An 18,236-nucleotide genomic window follows, 5' to 3' on the forward strand; every position below is an offset into this window, starting at 1 on the left:
TATATATAGGTGTATATATATATATATATGTTTTCTGCTTTTTAAACATTAATCTTTACCATATTACCTATGACCTTTATTATACTGTGATAACCCAACGCTTTAGGGTTTTCTATATTTTAAAAGCAATTTAAAAATGAAAATTGCGTAGTACTTACTCATCCACATCAATAGGTTTTCCAGAAATTTTATTAAAGCCACTGGGAGCATAATCCCATGTTTTTTCTTGAATGGCAATCCAGAATTCTCTATTTATTCCTGCTGCACCTCCAACATAGAAGTAACTGAACAGGTATACTGCAAAGAGCATCATTGTGCTGGTGTGTGGATTAAAGCTAGTGACTGTAACCATTTATAAAGCATCAAGAGAGCACTAGAACAATGGATTGATTCACAAACATTTTCTCACCTAATGCTGTTTGTTGGCACAAAGCACTTGGCAACCCCATATTGTATATTGAGCAAAGATTTGATCCCATGTCTGGTCTATATTTATGTTTGTTATCCTAGATGGGAAATTTCAGCAAGATTCTGCGGCTCAGCAGCTGGAGCAGGAACATGAACATGCTCTGAATTATTGTGCATTTGAGCGTGCAATTTTCTGTGACCTGGCCTAATTTGACCTGTTATGGTTCCATGCTTGCCCTCTTGCTGACCTTGCTTTGGACCTCTGCTGAAATACCAACCTTGGTATTTCACTGCTCACCTGTTGTGAACCTCAGCCTGATCCTAACTACACCCTTGTCTCCAGTCTTTTACAACATTGCTTACCCATTGATGGCCTCGGCCAGGCCCGTCTTTAATACTGATTGGACCCTGGGCAAGCATTTTCTTGGGCCCTAAAAGGCAATAAAACTCACAGTAAAGTGCAGTGTGTATGAGTATATCACAAAAACTGAGGCTAGGTTCAGATATGGGAGATCCCGGGGCTGCGCGATTGTGCACAATTGCACACAGCGATTGCCGTGCGGCCCCATTGATTTCAATAGGGTTACAGCCACACAACAATCGCTACAAAAAAGTACACATGACACACGGCTTTTTTAGCCCTGATCGTATTTAATTGCACGGCCAGTATTGCGGTGGGAAACCTCACGATCCGCCTGGCGTGACTGGGGTGCCATTAGAAAATAATGGCACCGCCAGTGCGATCAGCAGTGGTGGGCAATTATGGGACCAAACAGATGGCCACACGGTCACATTTTTGCCCACCACTGCCAATCACACTGGTGGTGTCATTGTGCACGATTGCCGCAGGTTCACGGATCGCCCAGGTGTGAATCTAGCCTAACAGTAATGTGCAGTGTGCATGAGTATATCACTAAGCATCACAGCAACAAGACTCACAGTAATGTGCAGTGTGTGAGTGTATAGCAGAGCTCCACAGGAATGCTATGCATATTAAGTTCCTATTCACACCAATTGCTGTGCGTTCCAGAGCAGTAGCTGCTGGAACACAAAGCAATTGAACACCAAATTTCCTCCTTTGTTCTGGGGCGGGAGGGGGCATATGGTGCATTGAAGTCAATAGCACCGCAGCCACACCTCCGTCTGCAGTGCAATCGGACGCATGGCAAAACGTTTGCACTAGACCGGAATGCAGGCAATGTTTTGCCATGCCTCCGATCCAGTGCGGGTGGGGGCGTGGCTGCAGTGCCATTGACTTCAATGCACAGCCACGCCCCCTCCCACCCCAGAACACAGGAGGAAATTTAGTGTGCAATTGCTGTGCGTTTCAGCAGCTACCGCTCTGGAACCCACCACAATTGGTGTGAATGGGCCCTAAAAGGTGTTTGAAATAAAAGTAAATATTATTTAAAAAATTATAGTTATGTACACACCGAGAAACATGAAATCATATTTTATCTAATATTACTAAGCCAATTAATTGTATTTCCTTCCACAGCATTTAATTATTTATATTTGTTATTTTTTAATAACAAATAACAATAAACAGAAAAATACAATCTATATTCAGTGTCGTAACTAGAAACTTCAGGGCCCCACTGCAAGAAACCATGAAGAGCCCCCCCAAACCCCCTTCCGCCATGGGAAGGCACTATAAACAGGCACCGTGTGGTTAACAGGAAGGCTGCCAAGGTCCCTACCAAGCATGGGACCTCAGGCAGCCACTTCAGTTTAAAAATTTAGTGCCAGTGTTCTGTCGCATTAACAAGGAAACCGCCATTTATTTACAAAGAATTAGTTTGTAATCGTTAATTGTGACCATTAATAATATGTCGTCCATGGCAGTAAATGATGGATGGCATATTATTAACGGTCACAATTAACGATTTTAAACTAAATACGTTGTCAATGAATCCCGGTTACCTCGATAATACTGGTCTGTGCGCACGCGCAGATGCAGACGTTGGGAAATTCAGCTAGGTCAGCGTTCTCAACAGAACACCGGTATCTGTGCTTAGTATCGGGTATTTTCACAAGTAAGAGTACACGTGAAAATGCCCAGTACTGGCACTGGTGCATCCCTACTTAAAAATATGATGTATTGCTGAGACTTGTAGTCCTGCATAGTTGATGCTATTCTGCATTGCTGTATAATCATTATACAGCTTTGCAGAATCCCACCAGCTAAGCAGGACTACAAGTCCCAGCAATTCATTATAATGAAAACCCCCCAGCTTCTCAGGCAAGTTCTGCAGGACCCCCTGTAATCCATCCCTCCCCCAACCCCCCCACCCCCCTTCCTGAAACAGACTCTTACCTTTCCCAGGTGTCTTCTCCTCACCATTCTCCTGGGCGCAATGCAGGATAGCCTTGGCTCTCTGCTCTGCTGGGCACGTGCTGGCGGCTCCCCTGGGGCTCCGGGAGCTAGTCTGCTCGTCGCTCGTTTATTAGCCTTGCCCCCTCCTTCTCACTCCTCTCCCGGCAGAACACCAGCGTTGAGCGTGGGGGATCAGTGACACACCCCCCTCCCTCCCTCCCTCCTGGCTGCGGTCTGTCGGGCAGGGTGAATGACAATGAATGGCCTGTCAATCTCCCAACCGACACTGCCGCGGCTCTTTTTTTCTCTGCTGTTGGGGGCAAAAGGGACAACTGTTGTGGGCCCCTGTAATTTATAGGGCCCCCGGGCAAATGCCCCTTTTGCCCTGCGGTAAAGACGGCCCTGGCCTCGGCCTAATCATGACTTTGAACCTGCTGCCTTAAGTACCTCATAAGCATTTGTACCACTCTATCGCCCTTGTTTCTACTATCTTCATCTCCAGAAGCTCTTGGATTGGCGGGGCAAATGAAGCCACATCAACATCTTGGGTTTCCCCAGGTATGTGAGAGGAAATTATCTTCCACCACCCATATCTGACTTTAGCAACCAAGGTTTGGTGGTGGCAACACCTCAGTACAGCAAACCACCATACTTTTAAAATTTTTAGTTTGCTGGCACCCTGCTTTTTACCCTGACCATCACTAAACTTTTAGAAATAAATTATGCTCCACCCTCAGCGAGTAACATTAGGAGAGGTTAGAAGTTGAACCTTTGGCATATTTGTCACTCTGTTTTTGTCTTCAAAAGGGGTGATTCACTTTCAGATCCTACAGCGAACATAGACAACCAAACATTAGAGAAAAATCTCATATGCCTATTGTGCTACTAGATTTTTTTTTTAGTTCTCCTTTACATGAAGACACATCTAAACAGAATTATTAGTCCACTGACTTTTGTATTGTTACCTGCAGTTAATCTTCTTAAAGTGTTTATAGGTATTTTATGAGGACAGCCAAATTTCAGAATGATCTGGTATAAGTTAAATTTCCATAGGCACAATCAGTAGAAATTGTTGGCAGGTCCATATTGGGAGGGAAAATTAGTTTTATATGAGTTTATTTCCATGCCAAGAGCTATTGTACTCCAAAGAAAACATATACTAGACTCACTTTACTAAACTATAATACACACATTTGCTATGATGATCAATTCCAGCAATGTGATTAGGTAAAGCTCTTGGCTTTTATTGCTGAAAATGATTGCCATGGCAAATATTGATTGTCATGGCTTACTTAACTGAGCCTTTTGTCATATGTCATATAATCAAGTTTGCAATGTACATACTGATTATTAGCTGAGAATTGTTTTTTCATATACTACTATTATATTTTCTACTTTTGGTCCTTGTCTTCTGCATCTCATCTCCAGAGGGAATCATGCAACTGTCTGTGTGAAGCATACCAAATCTCCTGTCTGTTACTAGTCCTTATTTTAATATTTTTTTAAATTTACTGCGCATTAGACACCTTTTTATGTCCTGCGATTTTGATGTAAGCCTTGCAAGTGCTTTTATCAAACTGACTGCTGGGTGAGAGGGTCTTCCTTCGTTGTAATTACCTGAGCAGGCCCAGGGTTTGTGTCAATGGCCACACCAGATGAGTTTTGCATTCCTATACAAGTCTACTGGAATGCAAAACCCACTTCATGTAGGTCAAATGAAGGTCATATGGAGGTTGTCTTCAGGTCAAATGTACCTGTCAATGAATTCTGAATGATCTCAGAAGCATGTCATACTGATGCCATTGACAAAAGCCCTTAATGATGTAATGTGAAAAGCAAAAGCCTCTGCAGCTCTTTAGTGTTTGAAAGTATTCTGGTAAAAATTAAACTTTGATCACACGGGTGTGTGGCGCGCTGTGATGATGTAGCGTGAGTGCGCCCGCCCGTCCGCACACAAGCTTCACCGCGTAATGCAACGCTACGGAGACCTGGTCTGAGCACACTCTCCTCGCTACGCTATACAGCCCTTCCGGATGAGAAATGAACACTAGCCGAAAGTCGTCCTTGGTCGAAACCCGGCACCGAAACCCGGCACTCGGCATTTCTGCATTCCTTGCCGCCGCTCGATCTGGCTCCACTCAGCCCTCCACCCTGCCTGTCTGGACCCACTGCCAGTCCCCATCTGCAGAACACTCACAGCAGCCTAACAGACGTGAGCCTCTACCTCTCTTCCCTGAACCAGTTACTCCAAAGACTATACAATGGGAGGCAAGGGAAAGAAGAAGGAGAAGCAGCCATCACCGCAGCAGCCCCTGCTAACAGCATCAATGAGACGGAGTTCCACATCGAAGATTGGGGCATACTTTTCAGGTACCCGTTCTCGTTATTCACAAGGTGGGGACAATAGGATGATGGCACCTGCCTCTCCTAGTAATGGGAATGATCGGGCTAGCTCAAATAAGTATAATGAGGACAGAATCGTGCAAAGTCATGTATTAGACATAGCCCGGGGGACAGACAGCCAAAAAACTAATGACAGACCGGAGATAATGGAGCAGGAGGGGATGGAGCAGCAGGATATGGGACAATATTTGAGATCTCTCCCCATTAAGGGGGATATGGAAGGATATATATCAAGACTTGAAACGACATATAAGAGGAATTGCAAGTGTTAAAAACGGACATTTCAAAAATAGGAAACAGAGTAAGGGAGCTAGAAGAAAATCTGGAAATGGGTTCTTCCAGGATGGATTTACAACATAAAATCATTAACAAACAGGCTACTTTGATCCATGACATGGTACTTAAAATTGATGATATGGAAAACAGAAGTAGACGGAATAATATACGGGTACGTGGTATACCAGAGTCAGTAGACCCGCTAGCTCTCTTTTCAACAATTAAGTCTGTTTTAAATGGAATAATGGATAAAACCCCAGAAGAGGAAATATCTTTGGAGGCTGCATACAGAGTACCTGGATTTATTAAAAGAGATTCAACAAGGCCCAGAGACGTGATCTGCCGCCTACAAAATTTTCTGGAAAGAGAAGCAATATTTTCAGCAATAAGAACTAAGAAAATAATAACACATGAGGGATACACAGTGACCTTTTTTCCGGATCTTTCAAAACAAACTTTGATGCTTAGAAGGGCCCTGAGACCCCTACTCGAGGTCCTGCAGGAGAGAGGAATAAGATACAGATGGGGGTTCCTTTTTCAGTTAATAGCTCACAGAGACGGGAAAACGGTAAAATTCAGGACACTGGAAGATCTCCCAATTTTTCTGGAAACATTCGATATGCCATCGATACCCCTACCTGATTGGCCAAAGGACCTAACTACAACTAGTGAACAACAAAACCAGGGTTGGACTGTAGTAAACCGTTAATAAATATAATAGAGGAAGGTGTGACAAAATAGCATTGGACGGACGGATATCTGGCCCCTACAACCCCAATAGAGCCCATTTTTTTTTCTTTTGTTTTGGGCTGGTTCTTGATTGGTTTATGCAGGATGGGCCAAAAAAAAATGCACCATCCTGCATACAAGAACATATTTACTGTATAGAAGATGTAAGAATAAATGTTGGTAGGAATGTGTTAGTAAGATTTTGTTGTAATGTATGGGTTCAGGTTTTATGCTTAAGAATTTTTGAGAGTCACTCAACTTGGATATGGGTAGTCTAGCAATTGCCACTTATGTTAGAGGTTTTAACACGCCAGATAAACGTTCACAGGTTTTGTACCACTTGCATAAAAAAAATATAGATGTTCTATGTATACAGGAAACACATTTTAAGAAGGGGGTGCACGCAGAGATAAGGAATAAATATTACACTAATTGGTATCACAGCACTAATATAGAAATTAAAGCTAAAGGGGTATCAATAGGAATACACAAAAATGCACTATTGGAAGAAATAGACACAGAAATAGATGAAAATGGGAGATATATTTTTATGAAATTCTTGTACCGCAATCAAATGTATTCACTAGCAAATATCTACGCAACAAATAAGGGACAACACGAGTTTTGTATAAAGATATTGAATAGGTTTGAATTTTATGGAGCAGGTACGAAAATGGTGATGGGGATATGAATTTAACTTTTGATACAGAACTAGACACTACAAGTAAGTTGCCCCTACCGGTAAAGGGGTTAAAAAAAACTAAGAATTAAAATGGATAAAATGGGGCTTGTGGACGGCTGGCGTATATTAAATCCCACAAAGAGAGACTTAACATATTTCTCTACAGTGCATTAAACTTATAGCAGAATAGATCATGTTTGGCTGCACCAGAAAATCCTAGATAAGGATCCAGAGATTGAAATAGGACCAATCCTTTGGTCAGACCATGCACCAGTAATATTGACATTCAAGCTAGAAAATGGATATAAAGGGAAGGGAACCTGGAGATTAAACGATAATTTATTAAAAAACACAGCGTGCCAGGAAGAAGTAATCTCCACAATAAAAAACTTCATAAAAGATCATCAAAAAGACACTACGTCAATACCCATGCAATGGGAGGCTCTGAAATGCGTTATTAGAGGTACCCTAGTTAAACACGGCTCCAGATTAAAAAAAGAAAGGGCCAGTAAGCTGAAAGGTCTTTTTAGTAAGTTGTGTGAATTGGAGACCAGGAATAAAGCGAATGACCCCCAAAATAATTATTTTTCTCAACTATATGAGGTGAGAAGGGACATCCGCCAGATTCTGGACCAACAAACACAAATTGCTAGGGATAAAAGCAAAAAATACTTCTATGAAGAAGGGGATAAATGTGGAAAGCTGCTGGCTAGGAAAATTCATCCTAGAACCTCTAAAACAAATATAACACGGATTAAAGATGCGAGTGGGATTATTCAACATTCCTCGTCTTCAATAACAGAAACATTTAGAAAATGTTATGCGTCACTTTACTCAATACGAGGCAGGTATGCAGATATGTCTCCTGATAGATACATAAGTAAAATCCAGAGTTATGTAAAAGAAGCTAACTTGGCAGTATTCAGTAAGGAAGACGGCGAAATGTTGAATTTAACATTCACAGAAAAAGAAATTAAGGAGGCATTTGCCTCCTTAAAGGCCAGTAAGGCCCCAGGACCGGATGGTTTCACAGCCAGATTCTATAAACAATTTGAGGAATTATTAAGACCTTTCTTTACTGATGTGTGTAATGTTGTTACAAAAAATTGTCCCTTCCCTACACAAACATTAGAGGCGCATATATCTCTAATACCCAGACCTGGGAAGGATCTTACAGAATATCGTCCCATATCCTTAATAAATATAGATCTTAAGCTATACGCAAAAATACTGGCCTCCAGATTAAAAGTAATTCTACCCAAAACCATGGAGATCAAACAGGTTTTGTCCAGGGGAGGGAGGCTAGAGATAGTACAACTAGGGTCATTAACTTGATAGGATTAGCGCAGAAGGAGAATCAAGCAATGTGCCTACTCTCAGTTGATGCTGAGAAAGCATTCGATAGAGTAAACTGGCTCTTCCTCAGGGAATCACTTGCACAAGTGGGTGTAGGAGAGAAATTTATAGCAAAGATAATGGCCCTATATGTAAATCCAACTGCAAAAGTTAGGGTTAACGGGGAAATATCAAACCCCTTCCCTATATTAAATGGCACCCGTCAAGGATGCCCCCTTTCACCTCTGCTATATGTAATAGTGATGGAACAACTAGCAAACACTATTAGACAAAACCCCTTGATTAAGGGTATATCTGCTACTACACAACATCATAAACTCGCATTATATGCGGACGACCTACTCCTATTTATAACATCCCCACAGGTAACAATGCCCAATATCCTTATGGAATTGAGGAAGTATGGGGATCTGAGTAATTTCCATATTAATATATCAAAATCGGAATTCATGAATATATCACTAACAGAGGAAGTACAACAGTGCCTAAGGGAAAGCTACTCATTTAGATGGAAAGCCAAGTATATCGTTTATTTGGGTATATATATTCCTAAGGATCTAAATACTCTATACGCTATTAACTTTAGAGACTGCATAGATAAGTTATTTGCCCAGTTCAAAATTTGGAGCAGTGCGAATTTGTCATGGATTGGGAGGGCTAATGTACTTAAAATGGATATTTTGCCCAAAATACTATACAGGTTCCAAACTGTACCCATTTTGCTGCCAAGATCTTTTTTTCAAAAACTTAAAACGGCAGCAATAAAATTTATATGGGCCAGCAAAACTCCACGGATTAGTGTTAAAGTGTTAACCAGACCAAAATCAAGGGGTGGGTTGGGAATACCAGACTTCACCCTATATCATAAAGCAGCACTAATAATGAGAATGTTGGACTGGACCTATAGTAATCAAGTCAGAGGGGGAGTAAACCTAGAGACAAATATAGCCATTATCCCCTTGAAGAATATTCCATGGGTGGTAGCAGACGCAAGACCACATATGAACACTATGCCATACTTAGCTAAAGCAGTATTAAAAATGTGGGATAGATCTATATATAAATACAATCTATCTTCCTGCCCAGGTCCCATGACCCCTATAGCAGTGAACCCACAATTCCCACCCGGTATGCAGACGGTCTCCTTCCTAAATATAGATAATTTTTCTCACGCACAGATTTGGCAGGTTTTAGAGAAAGGAAAGGAAGTCCTAAAATCAGAGCTTAGACCCGAGAAACAAAATAATGGAAAGCTATGGATGGAGTCAATTCAATTAACAGACTTCATTAGAAATCTAAGGGTATTTAAACCCCTAAATAGACCATTCACTACATTTGAGAAGTTATGCCTGCGGAAAACAAGGGTTGAGCATGCACTATCAGTGGTTTATAATCTACTGAGAGAGGAAGAAGCTAGAGGTCATACAAAATATATAAAGAGATGGGAACAGGAGTTGAGGAGATAGATCTCAGAGGAAGAATGGAGAAGAATATTCTTTATGACACACAGTTCTGTCAAATCCTCATTTTACCAAGAAAAAAACTTCAAAATACTTGCAAGATGGTATAGATGCCCTGAAGGAATTAAACACATAAACCCGGGAGAGTCAGATAGATGCTGGAGATGTAGCGTTGAGGAGGGCACATACCTGCATATCTGGTGGAGTTGCCCCAGAATTCAACCATTCTGGGAACTAATATTCGAAGTTTATCGTTCCATAGGTAATTTAAGTGTGGAGAACGATCCCGTACTAGCATTGCTGTCCCTGATCCCTGGCCCCATAAAAAATATAAAGATAAATGTTTTAAAGTTTGTGCTGGCCGCGGCTAGAGTTAACATATCAAGGGGTTGGAAATCTAGGATTCCCTCCTCATTAGAAGGATGGGAGACCACGATGGAGGAAATAAGATACATGGAGGAACTAATCGCTGAGGATAATGGTAAAAAAGATAAACATGGGTATATATATTAGACCACAAATGCATTCGACCTGTATGTATGTAAGAAAGTGGAAGATGGCTGATAGACTGTGGGAGAAAGGGAAGTCCGAGGGTTATCAAACACACTATTTGAGAAGAGAAATGGATTTGGAGGGATGTTTACAAGGCTTTAGTAATTAGAAATACAGGATATGTTACAGGGGTTAAATAACATAAATAATTTGATCGTACAGATGGAGGATGTGCAACCTTGAAACAAGGTTAAAAGGGCATTATGGTTAAATAAGTAGAGGGTTAATCACAGGGTTAGGAATATTGTTAAGGGCCTTACATAGAAATAGGGAACATATTCACTCGAGTGGTTATGATAGGGTAGAGGGGGAGTATAATATAAAGGAATTCACATTTAGGGGAGAGAAGACTATAGCAGATTTATTTATAGTATTGAATAAAAGGGAGAAACGGGTAAATTGGTAGAATAATAAGAGGTCTTGTAAAATAAAGGGTAGGATTATGTACGTGTTGTAATAAAGCAAGGTTGAAGCCTTTCTCGAGAATTTAGAGATTGTTGATTACGGCTTCTGAAACACCTACCCTTTGATATGAAGTCTTTTGATACATGTTCGTGACCAGAATGTATTTATGTATGTATGTTTGTTTATACCTATAAATATGGAAATAAAAATATATTAAACTTAAAAAAAAATAAACTTTTGTTGCAACAGAAGCCTGGAATCAGATGTCTGTGGGTGTTCTGAACACAATTAATGTACAGTATAAAATGATCCTCAGCTTGTCATATTGCATATGCAGATTGGAGCTTTTTTTCCATGCTCCTCAGCTCCATCTAATGGCAATAATGCAGTAATTTCCTGGTATTACATAGTTTACATAGTATTTGAGGTTGAATAATCAAGTCCAACCTATTGCGTGTGTGCATTTATGTTTAAGCAGGTGTGTGTGTGTGTGTGTGTGTGTGTTAGTCCATGTGTGATTTTGCTCTTAGGAGTACCTGTACCCCTGTATGTTATGGTCTCCGAGGAACTCGTCCAAGAGTTTTTTGAATGATTCCACACTCTTACCTGAAATCACTTCCTTCGGCAGCGAGTTCCAGACCTTAACCGCTCTAACTGTGAAGAACCCCTTGCGCCCTGTGTGTTGAATTTTTTATTCCACCAATTTTTGGTGGTGCCCTCTGGTCTTTGTTACGGAGCTAACCATAAACAGTTTGCTAACAATGTTGCTGTCACCATTGAATAGTTTGTACAGGAAAATCATGTTCCCCCTTAATCTCCTAACCTCCAAGGAGAACATATTTAATTTTAACAACCTTGTTTCATAGTTCAGGTCCTCGAACCCCTTAATGAGTTTGGTTGCCCTCCTGTCGACTTTTCCCAGCTCAAGGACATCTTTTCTGAGTATCGGAGACCAAAACTGGACCGCATACTCCAGATGAGGCCGAACCAGTGATCTGTAGAGTGGCAAAATTCTAGATTTGACCCTGCAATACATTTCCTTCTTAATTCAAGACAGGACTCTACTTGCTTTGTTTACAGCAGCCTGGTACTGCGAGCTGTTGTTCAATCTGCGGTCTATGATGACCCCTAAATCCTTCTCCGTTTCCGACTTCCCTAGCGGCATACCCATAAGTGTATAGTCCATTTGCCTATTTTTAACTCCAAGGTGCATTACCTTACATTTATCGACATTGAACTTTATCTGCCATACAGTTGCCCACTCCCCAATTTTCGTATCATCAGCAAACACTGAGACACGGCTACTCCCTCCCCTATATCATTAATAAACAGGTTAAAAAGCATGGCAACCAGCACAGAACACTGGGGAACACCACTCATGACCTCAGCCCAGTCTGAAAAGGTGCCGTTTATCGATACTCTTTGTACACGTTCCTGTAGCCAGTTTTCTATCCACGTGCACACTAATTAATCTATGCCCATAGCCCTTAGCTTGTATAACAAGCGTTTATGTGGCACCGTATCAAATGCTTTGGAAAAGTCCAGATATACTATGTCCACCGGCCTCCCTCCATCCAGATCTCTACTTACCTCTTCGTAAAAGGTCAACAGGTTGGTCTGGCAAGAACGATCCTTCCTAAATCCATGCTGGTTATCAGTTATTATGCCATGATCCCGGACGAATTCCACTAACAGTTTACATACTATGCATGTCAGACTAACTGGTCTATAGTTCCCGGGTTGGCATTTTGACCCTTTTTTGAATATAGGTACCACATTAGCCCTTCGCCAGTCGCTTGGCACTCTACCAGCCATTACGGATTCCTTAAAAATGAGGAACAATGGTCTCGTTATCTTCTTGTTCAGTTCCTTGAGTACCTTGGGATGTAGATTATCAGGTCCTAATGCTTTATTTGCATTTAGTAGTTTAAGCCTATGTTGTATCCCAGTTTCAGTCAACCACTCAGGTGTATTTATTGGTAAAAATTGTGTTTTATCGTGTACACTAAACACGTCTTTTTCCTTGTTGAATACTGACGAGAAAAAAGTATTTAGCGTCTCGGCCCTCTCCCTGTCGTTTGTGAGTAACGTCCCATTTATGTCCTCCCCTTTTTAATGTTTATGTATTGATACATTTTGTTGGGTTCCTTTTACTAACTTTGGCGATATATTTCTCACATTCAATTTTAGCTGCCCGGACTACCAGTTTACATCTTTTATTATATTCTTTGTAGTTATCGAATGCCAATACTGGCCCCCCCCCCCCCCCCGTTTTATACTTAGTAAATGCCACTTTCTTTTCCTTAATGTGTTGTTTTACTGTTTTATTTAGCCACATTGGCTTTGATTTTGATCTTTTACTTTTGTTACCCAGTGGTATACACCTGCTAATAGCATTTTTTAATTTGTTCTTGAAACAGTCCCACTTTTGGTCAAAGTTTAGTTTATGAAATAAGTTTTCCCATTTGATTTCACCCACTATATTGCATAGTTTATCAAAGTTAGCCTTCCTGAAGTTTAGGCTTCTCGTCCACCCATCCCCCTTCCCTTTCTTGCACCCAATATTAAAATCAATCACCTTGTGATCACTATTACCCAGTGTCTCCCCGATTACAACTCCGTATTATTGCTGATGATCAGATCTAGGATGGCATTATGGACCTCAACCATCTGATCCTTGAAATTGTCTCGCAACATATTAAAAAAACTGGCAGCCTTTGCCGATTTTGGAAGTTCCGTTAGCCCAGTTGATGCTTGGGTAATTGAAGTCTCCCATTATCACAACATTACCCTGTTTCCCCGCTATTTCTATTTGGGATTGTAGGTGGGCCTCCTCCTCTTCCCCTATATTTGGAGGTTTAGAACAGACACCCACAATAAGTTTATGGCTAAGGTCCGTTCTATCTAGTTCTAACAATAAAGATTCCACATCATCTCCACCAGCTGACGTGATATAGTCACAGATGTGCATAATGAGGTCGTTTTTATCATATATACATGCCCCCCCACCTTCTTGCAAGCATGTCCCTCCTGAACAGGTTGTAGCCTTCTATGTTAGTAGCCCAATCATGTGTGCTGTCTAACCACGTTTCTGCTATTCCTACTATATCATAGTCCTCCTCCAGTAACATAACTTCAAGGTCTTCTATTTTATTTGCTAGACTTCTAGCATTGGTGAACATACATTTGATTTTTGTACATTTACTGGTTGAACGTTTGCTCCCCTCTTGCTCCCCACTATTAATTTTAATTGTACCTGTCATGGCTGGTCCATTCCTCCTTGGATCACCTTGGGCAATTAGATTTACTTTATTGACTACATTTAGTATGTTCTCTATATTGGCTTGATTTACTACTTTGACTATGTTGACTCTGTTGACTGGAGTTAGCCCACTATCTAATCCTGTATTCTTTCCTTCTGTGTTATCTGTCACGATTGGTTGTTTAATATTTAATTTTTTGGTTTTTATTTTACCCTCCACCCCATTATCTAGTTTAATAGCTCATCCAGTCTTTTAACCATTTTCCCCCCCAGAAATGCTGCACCTTCCCCAGTAAGGTGCAGCCCGTCTCGGCTGAAGAGCCGGTAACCGACTGAGAAGTTAGCCCAGTTCTCCAGGAAACCAAAGCCCTCATTCTGACACCAGTTTCGGAGCCACTTGTTAAGTTCCCGCAACTCGCGCTGTCTGTCCGGAGTGGCTCGTGGCACTGGCAGTATCTCACAGAATACCACTGTGGAGGTCCTTTCCTTCAGCCTAGCACCTAAGTATTTGAACTCCTTTTTTAGGACACTGCATTGTGCTGTGGATAAGTTAGTTTAAATTAGACTGCAGTCCTAGGGTTATCTTAATAAAGACCTGTAGTTATTTTAATTTATTTTGATTTATATTTACTTTGGCTGTGGGATTTAATTATGCTTTATTATGCTATGGCCCTCGGGTTTCTTATGCTACTGTCCTGGGGTAAAATTAAATTTATATTAAAGCCCTGGGCCTAAGTTAAGGTATACTTAATCCCTTCTCTTACTTTAAACACTAACAGTCTTAATATAAAGCACTAACCGTTTAAAAAAATACTAACAGTTTAGTATTTGCAAATGCATACAATCTCACCCCCCACACAATCTCAAAGACAATCTCAAAGACAACGTACACCCCCTTTCCCCAATCTCTTTCATACGACCTGTTCCTGATTCCAGTCACGTCTCAGTCTTGTCCACATGATCCTTTTCTTCAGTCACTGCTCCTGCTCCCTCTGTCACGGCTTGCACCCTCTCTCATCTGCTTCAGCCTTCACGGGCCAATCAGGAAGCCGGGCAGTAGGTAATGACTTGCCGCCCAGCTTCCTGATTGGCTGGGAAGCCGGCTCCATGCTAGTTATTAGTATATTTTCTTTCCAGGTCGCATGTAATAACCCGCCTTCTAGTTTCCTAATTGGCCATTTCGATGCTGATGGACTGGGAAGCCGGCTTCCCAACCCATCAGCATCGAGTCGGCCAAACAGCATAGAGCTGGCTTCCTGGCTGATCAGGAAGCCGGGCCGCGGGTAATGACCCGCCTCCGGCTTCCTGATTGGCCAGGAAGGCGGCTCAATGCTGTTTGGCCATCTTGATGCTAATTGGCTGGGAAGCAGGCATCCCGGCCAATCAGCATCAAGCCGGCGAATCAGCATGGGGCTGGCTTCCCCGGCAATCAAGAAGCCAGATGGCAGGTAATAACGGGCCACCCGGCTTCCTGAATTTGTACATAAATACACCCCTAACATTTTCATCATAATAGTTTTCTTCCAAAATAAAATTTTCATCATGTGTAGTTATTTTCCAACAATAAAAGTCATAGTTGTACAGCTGACAGACACCACGTGAACTGTAAAGAACTAGAAGGTTATATAAACTAAGGATTCAATATTTGTCCATTTGTTCTAAGACGATTTTGAAGAGTTTCCAAATGACTACAAGGAAGCTGAAACAAAGGGTGATTATTTCTAGACAATAAACAAAGATTTTTGTGAGCCATGTGCTTATCATCCGGTATATGGAGAGATTAGGGAGATATGTGCTTAACTGTGCTATTCTGTGCTGAGGATTGCAATGGTGGGCAACACTGTCTTGTGTGCTGTCCCCGTGTTCATAGAATAATTCACATAACCCTTTGTCGTAGCTAAAAGTAATTAGTCACGTGTAACTGGACTTGTTCTGTAATATTGAAGTCATTTTGCAGCTTACCCAAGCCACTTCTTCAGTTCTAATAAGTAATAGGGATATACCCAAGTATTTATATCCACATAAGTAGCAAAGACACCTTAATCCAAACACCATATAATGTGTCAGGGGAGATGTTGATTGTCTAAGAACAGGAATGGCGGTGTAAAAGTTGTGGAACCACCCTGCTCTAGTTACATAAAAATCACGAGGCTTTCTTCCTGCCACTATTCTCAAGTTGAAAAAATCTCTCTCTGTGCAACACCACTTAGTGTAAAGAAGAAACTTTATCCAGAAGAGTTAACAGGATGATACGTGTCATCATGCACATATACACGTGTACTGTACTTTGCACTGTTCTGCAGTTAGGCAAGCAACTGCTTGTTTCTTTCTGAATAGATGTACACTATAGGGCAGTAAGTGGTGATCAGAGTAAATCCCCCCTTACGCTGGCGGTCTGTGTAAATCCCCCCATTACATTGACAGGGATCCCAACCTGGGGAGGGGAGCACCTTGCCTGCCACCAGCATCGTGGCGCGAACCAAAGGGTTCTTCCAAGAGGAGAGTGGCAATTACGGAGAGATCCATGGGGTACCATGTAGCGGCCACGGGCAATCCTCCTGTTCCAAGGCCACCCACAGTTTCTGACCACGGTACAGCACCAGTCCACAATCACTGCTAAGTGGGTCGCTCTGTAGTAAAGAGCGGGATCTGGAAAGCTCAACCCACCCGCCGCTCGAGGTCTGGATAGGATCTGATGACGCAATCGAGCCCTCTTGTTAGCCCACAGAAAGGCCAAGAAGAGAGAACGCATCTGTCTTAGATACATATCAGGGACAATAATTGGTAACGTTTGGAAGAGATAGAGTAGTCTGGGCAGAATTGTCATTTTTAAAATGCTATTGCGACCCATCCACGTAAACGTGGAGCGGTCCCAGGACTTCAGATCTGAGAAGATACGTTTCTGAATGGGGATGAAGTTCAGAGCAAAGGTGTCCTTAATGTCTGCCGGGATAGATACCCCTAGATATGTGATGTGAGATGACGCCCATTTAAACTGAAAGGACCTCTGGAGGCCACGTAGGCGGCTGGCAGGGATCGAGATATTAACTGCCTTCGATTTACTGAGGTTCAGTTTGAAATTTGAGAGGCGTCCATAGGTCTCCAGAGCTTGTAAAAGATTGGGCAGCGATATTTCTGGGTTTGATACATAGTGTAGGAGATCATCTGCATAGGCAGCAACTTTCTGGTGTCCCGCTTTGGACTCAAGGCCACTGATATCTGGGGACGTCTGTATCGTCCTAAGAAGTGGATCCAAGGAGAGAAGGAATATAAGAGGGGACCCTGTTGAGTACCTCCCTGATGAGTACCATTCGAAATGTCGAACGGCTCCGACAGGATCCCATTCACTCTGACCACAGCCGTAGGATTCGAGTACAGCGAGCCTATCCATTGCCTCATGTTGATTCCCAGGCCCACATGTATTAGCGTCTCCCTCAGAAACGACAGCAGGAGAAGAGGTCTAGACATGGAACGTGCTAGGTGGACCACAGTCAACACCTGATGGTGTTGTCTCGGGCCTCTCGGCCCGGGACAAAGCCAACCTGGCTGCGGTCCACGAGCCCACTCACAAATGGGAACGTCGCCTCGTCCGAGAAACCGGAGGCATCATGGTGTGCAGAAGGTTGGGTACGTCTCGTCGGGGTGGAGTATGCGGGTGTCCCGGGCCGCTCCCGCGGCTTAGGCCTCGAGTCCTGGGGAGACACATATACCTCCATCCGGGATTGTTTCTGCTGTCGCACAGGGGCACGGGGAGTCTTCTGTGACTTCATGGGGCATTGGGGCGAAAGGGAGGAAGATACACTGAAATATATACCCTGGGTCTGCAGAGCTCTGGGATTTGGCTGCTGCTCGGTGCCATGTCCAGGCCACAGCCCCAACTTGTTTTATTACACGGGATTTTTGCACCTAAAAAACTTTCAACCCGTCAGCAGCCACAACAGAAGTCGCAGGACACAGTAGAACGGTCAGTGTCACATGATGTTTTCTAAGTATTATATGCCAAATGTGTTTGCAGTGTAAATGGGGTTTATCTTTGTATTCTCTGCCAGAGATGTTGGGTAGCGCACTTTAAATAGACTGTACAGACTAAGGCTGGCCATACATTTCTAGAGCGTGGATAAAGAAATCTCCTCTAATGGCTATTGTATTAAGACAGTTGCAGCACCCCCGGCTGTCTGAATACTTGAACAATGACTGCATTTAAAAGGATCCAGACACTGTTCAGCCAACAATTTTGCACCCAACTCCTTCGATTTTGAAATCTGACTTTTGTTGAACAGGGTGGTGCCAACAGGGCCAGCAACAGCTCAGAATTGGCTGATTCAGTAGGAATCGGCCAAAATGTGAGCTGTGTATGGCCTTCTTAAAGGTTATAGGTGTCATATA

The 18,236-nt window shown here is 42.3% G+C and overlaps 1 protein-coding gene across 1 annotated transcript in view; it reads right to left on the reverse strand.

The window, feature by feature from the left end:
* LOC108801534 (ceruloplasmin-like) overlaps positions 1 to 17,241 on the reverse strand; it is a gene marked incomplete at its 3' end in the record, with an annotated part of 40,963 nt that extends 23,722 nt beyond the window's left edge. The window contains exons 1-2 of the mRNA XM_018573423.1: positions 16,518 to 17,241; positions 159 to 297 (exon numbers count right to left, since the gene is read on the reverse strand). Coding sequence (XP_018428925.1) covers positions 159 to 297; positions 16,518 to 17,241 — 863 coding nt within the window. The remainder of the gene's footprint in view (positions 1 to 158; positions 298 to 16,517) is intronic.
* Positions 17,242 to 18,236: the final 995 nt, after the last annotated feature.

This window comes from Nanorana parkeri, unplaced genomic scaffold, assembly GCF_000935625.1.
Source record: "Nanorana parkeri isolate BGI_ZX_2015 unplaced genomic scaffold, ASM93562v1 scaffold2374, whole genome shotgun sequence".
NCBI classification, from domain to species: Eukaryota; Metazoa; Chordata; class Amphibia; order Anura; family Dicroglossidae; genus Nanorana; species Nanorana parkeri.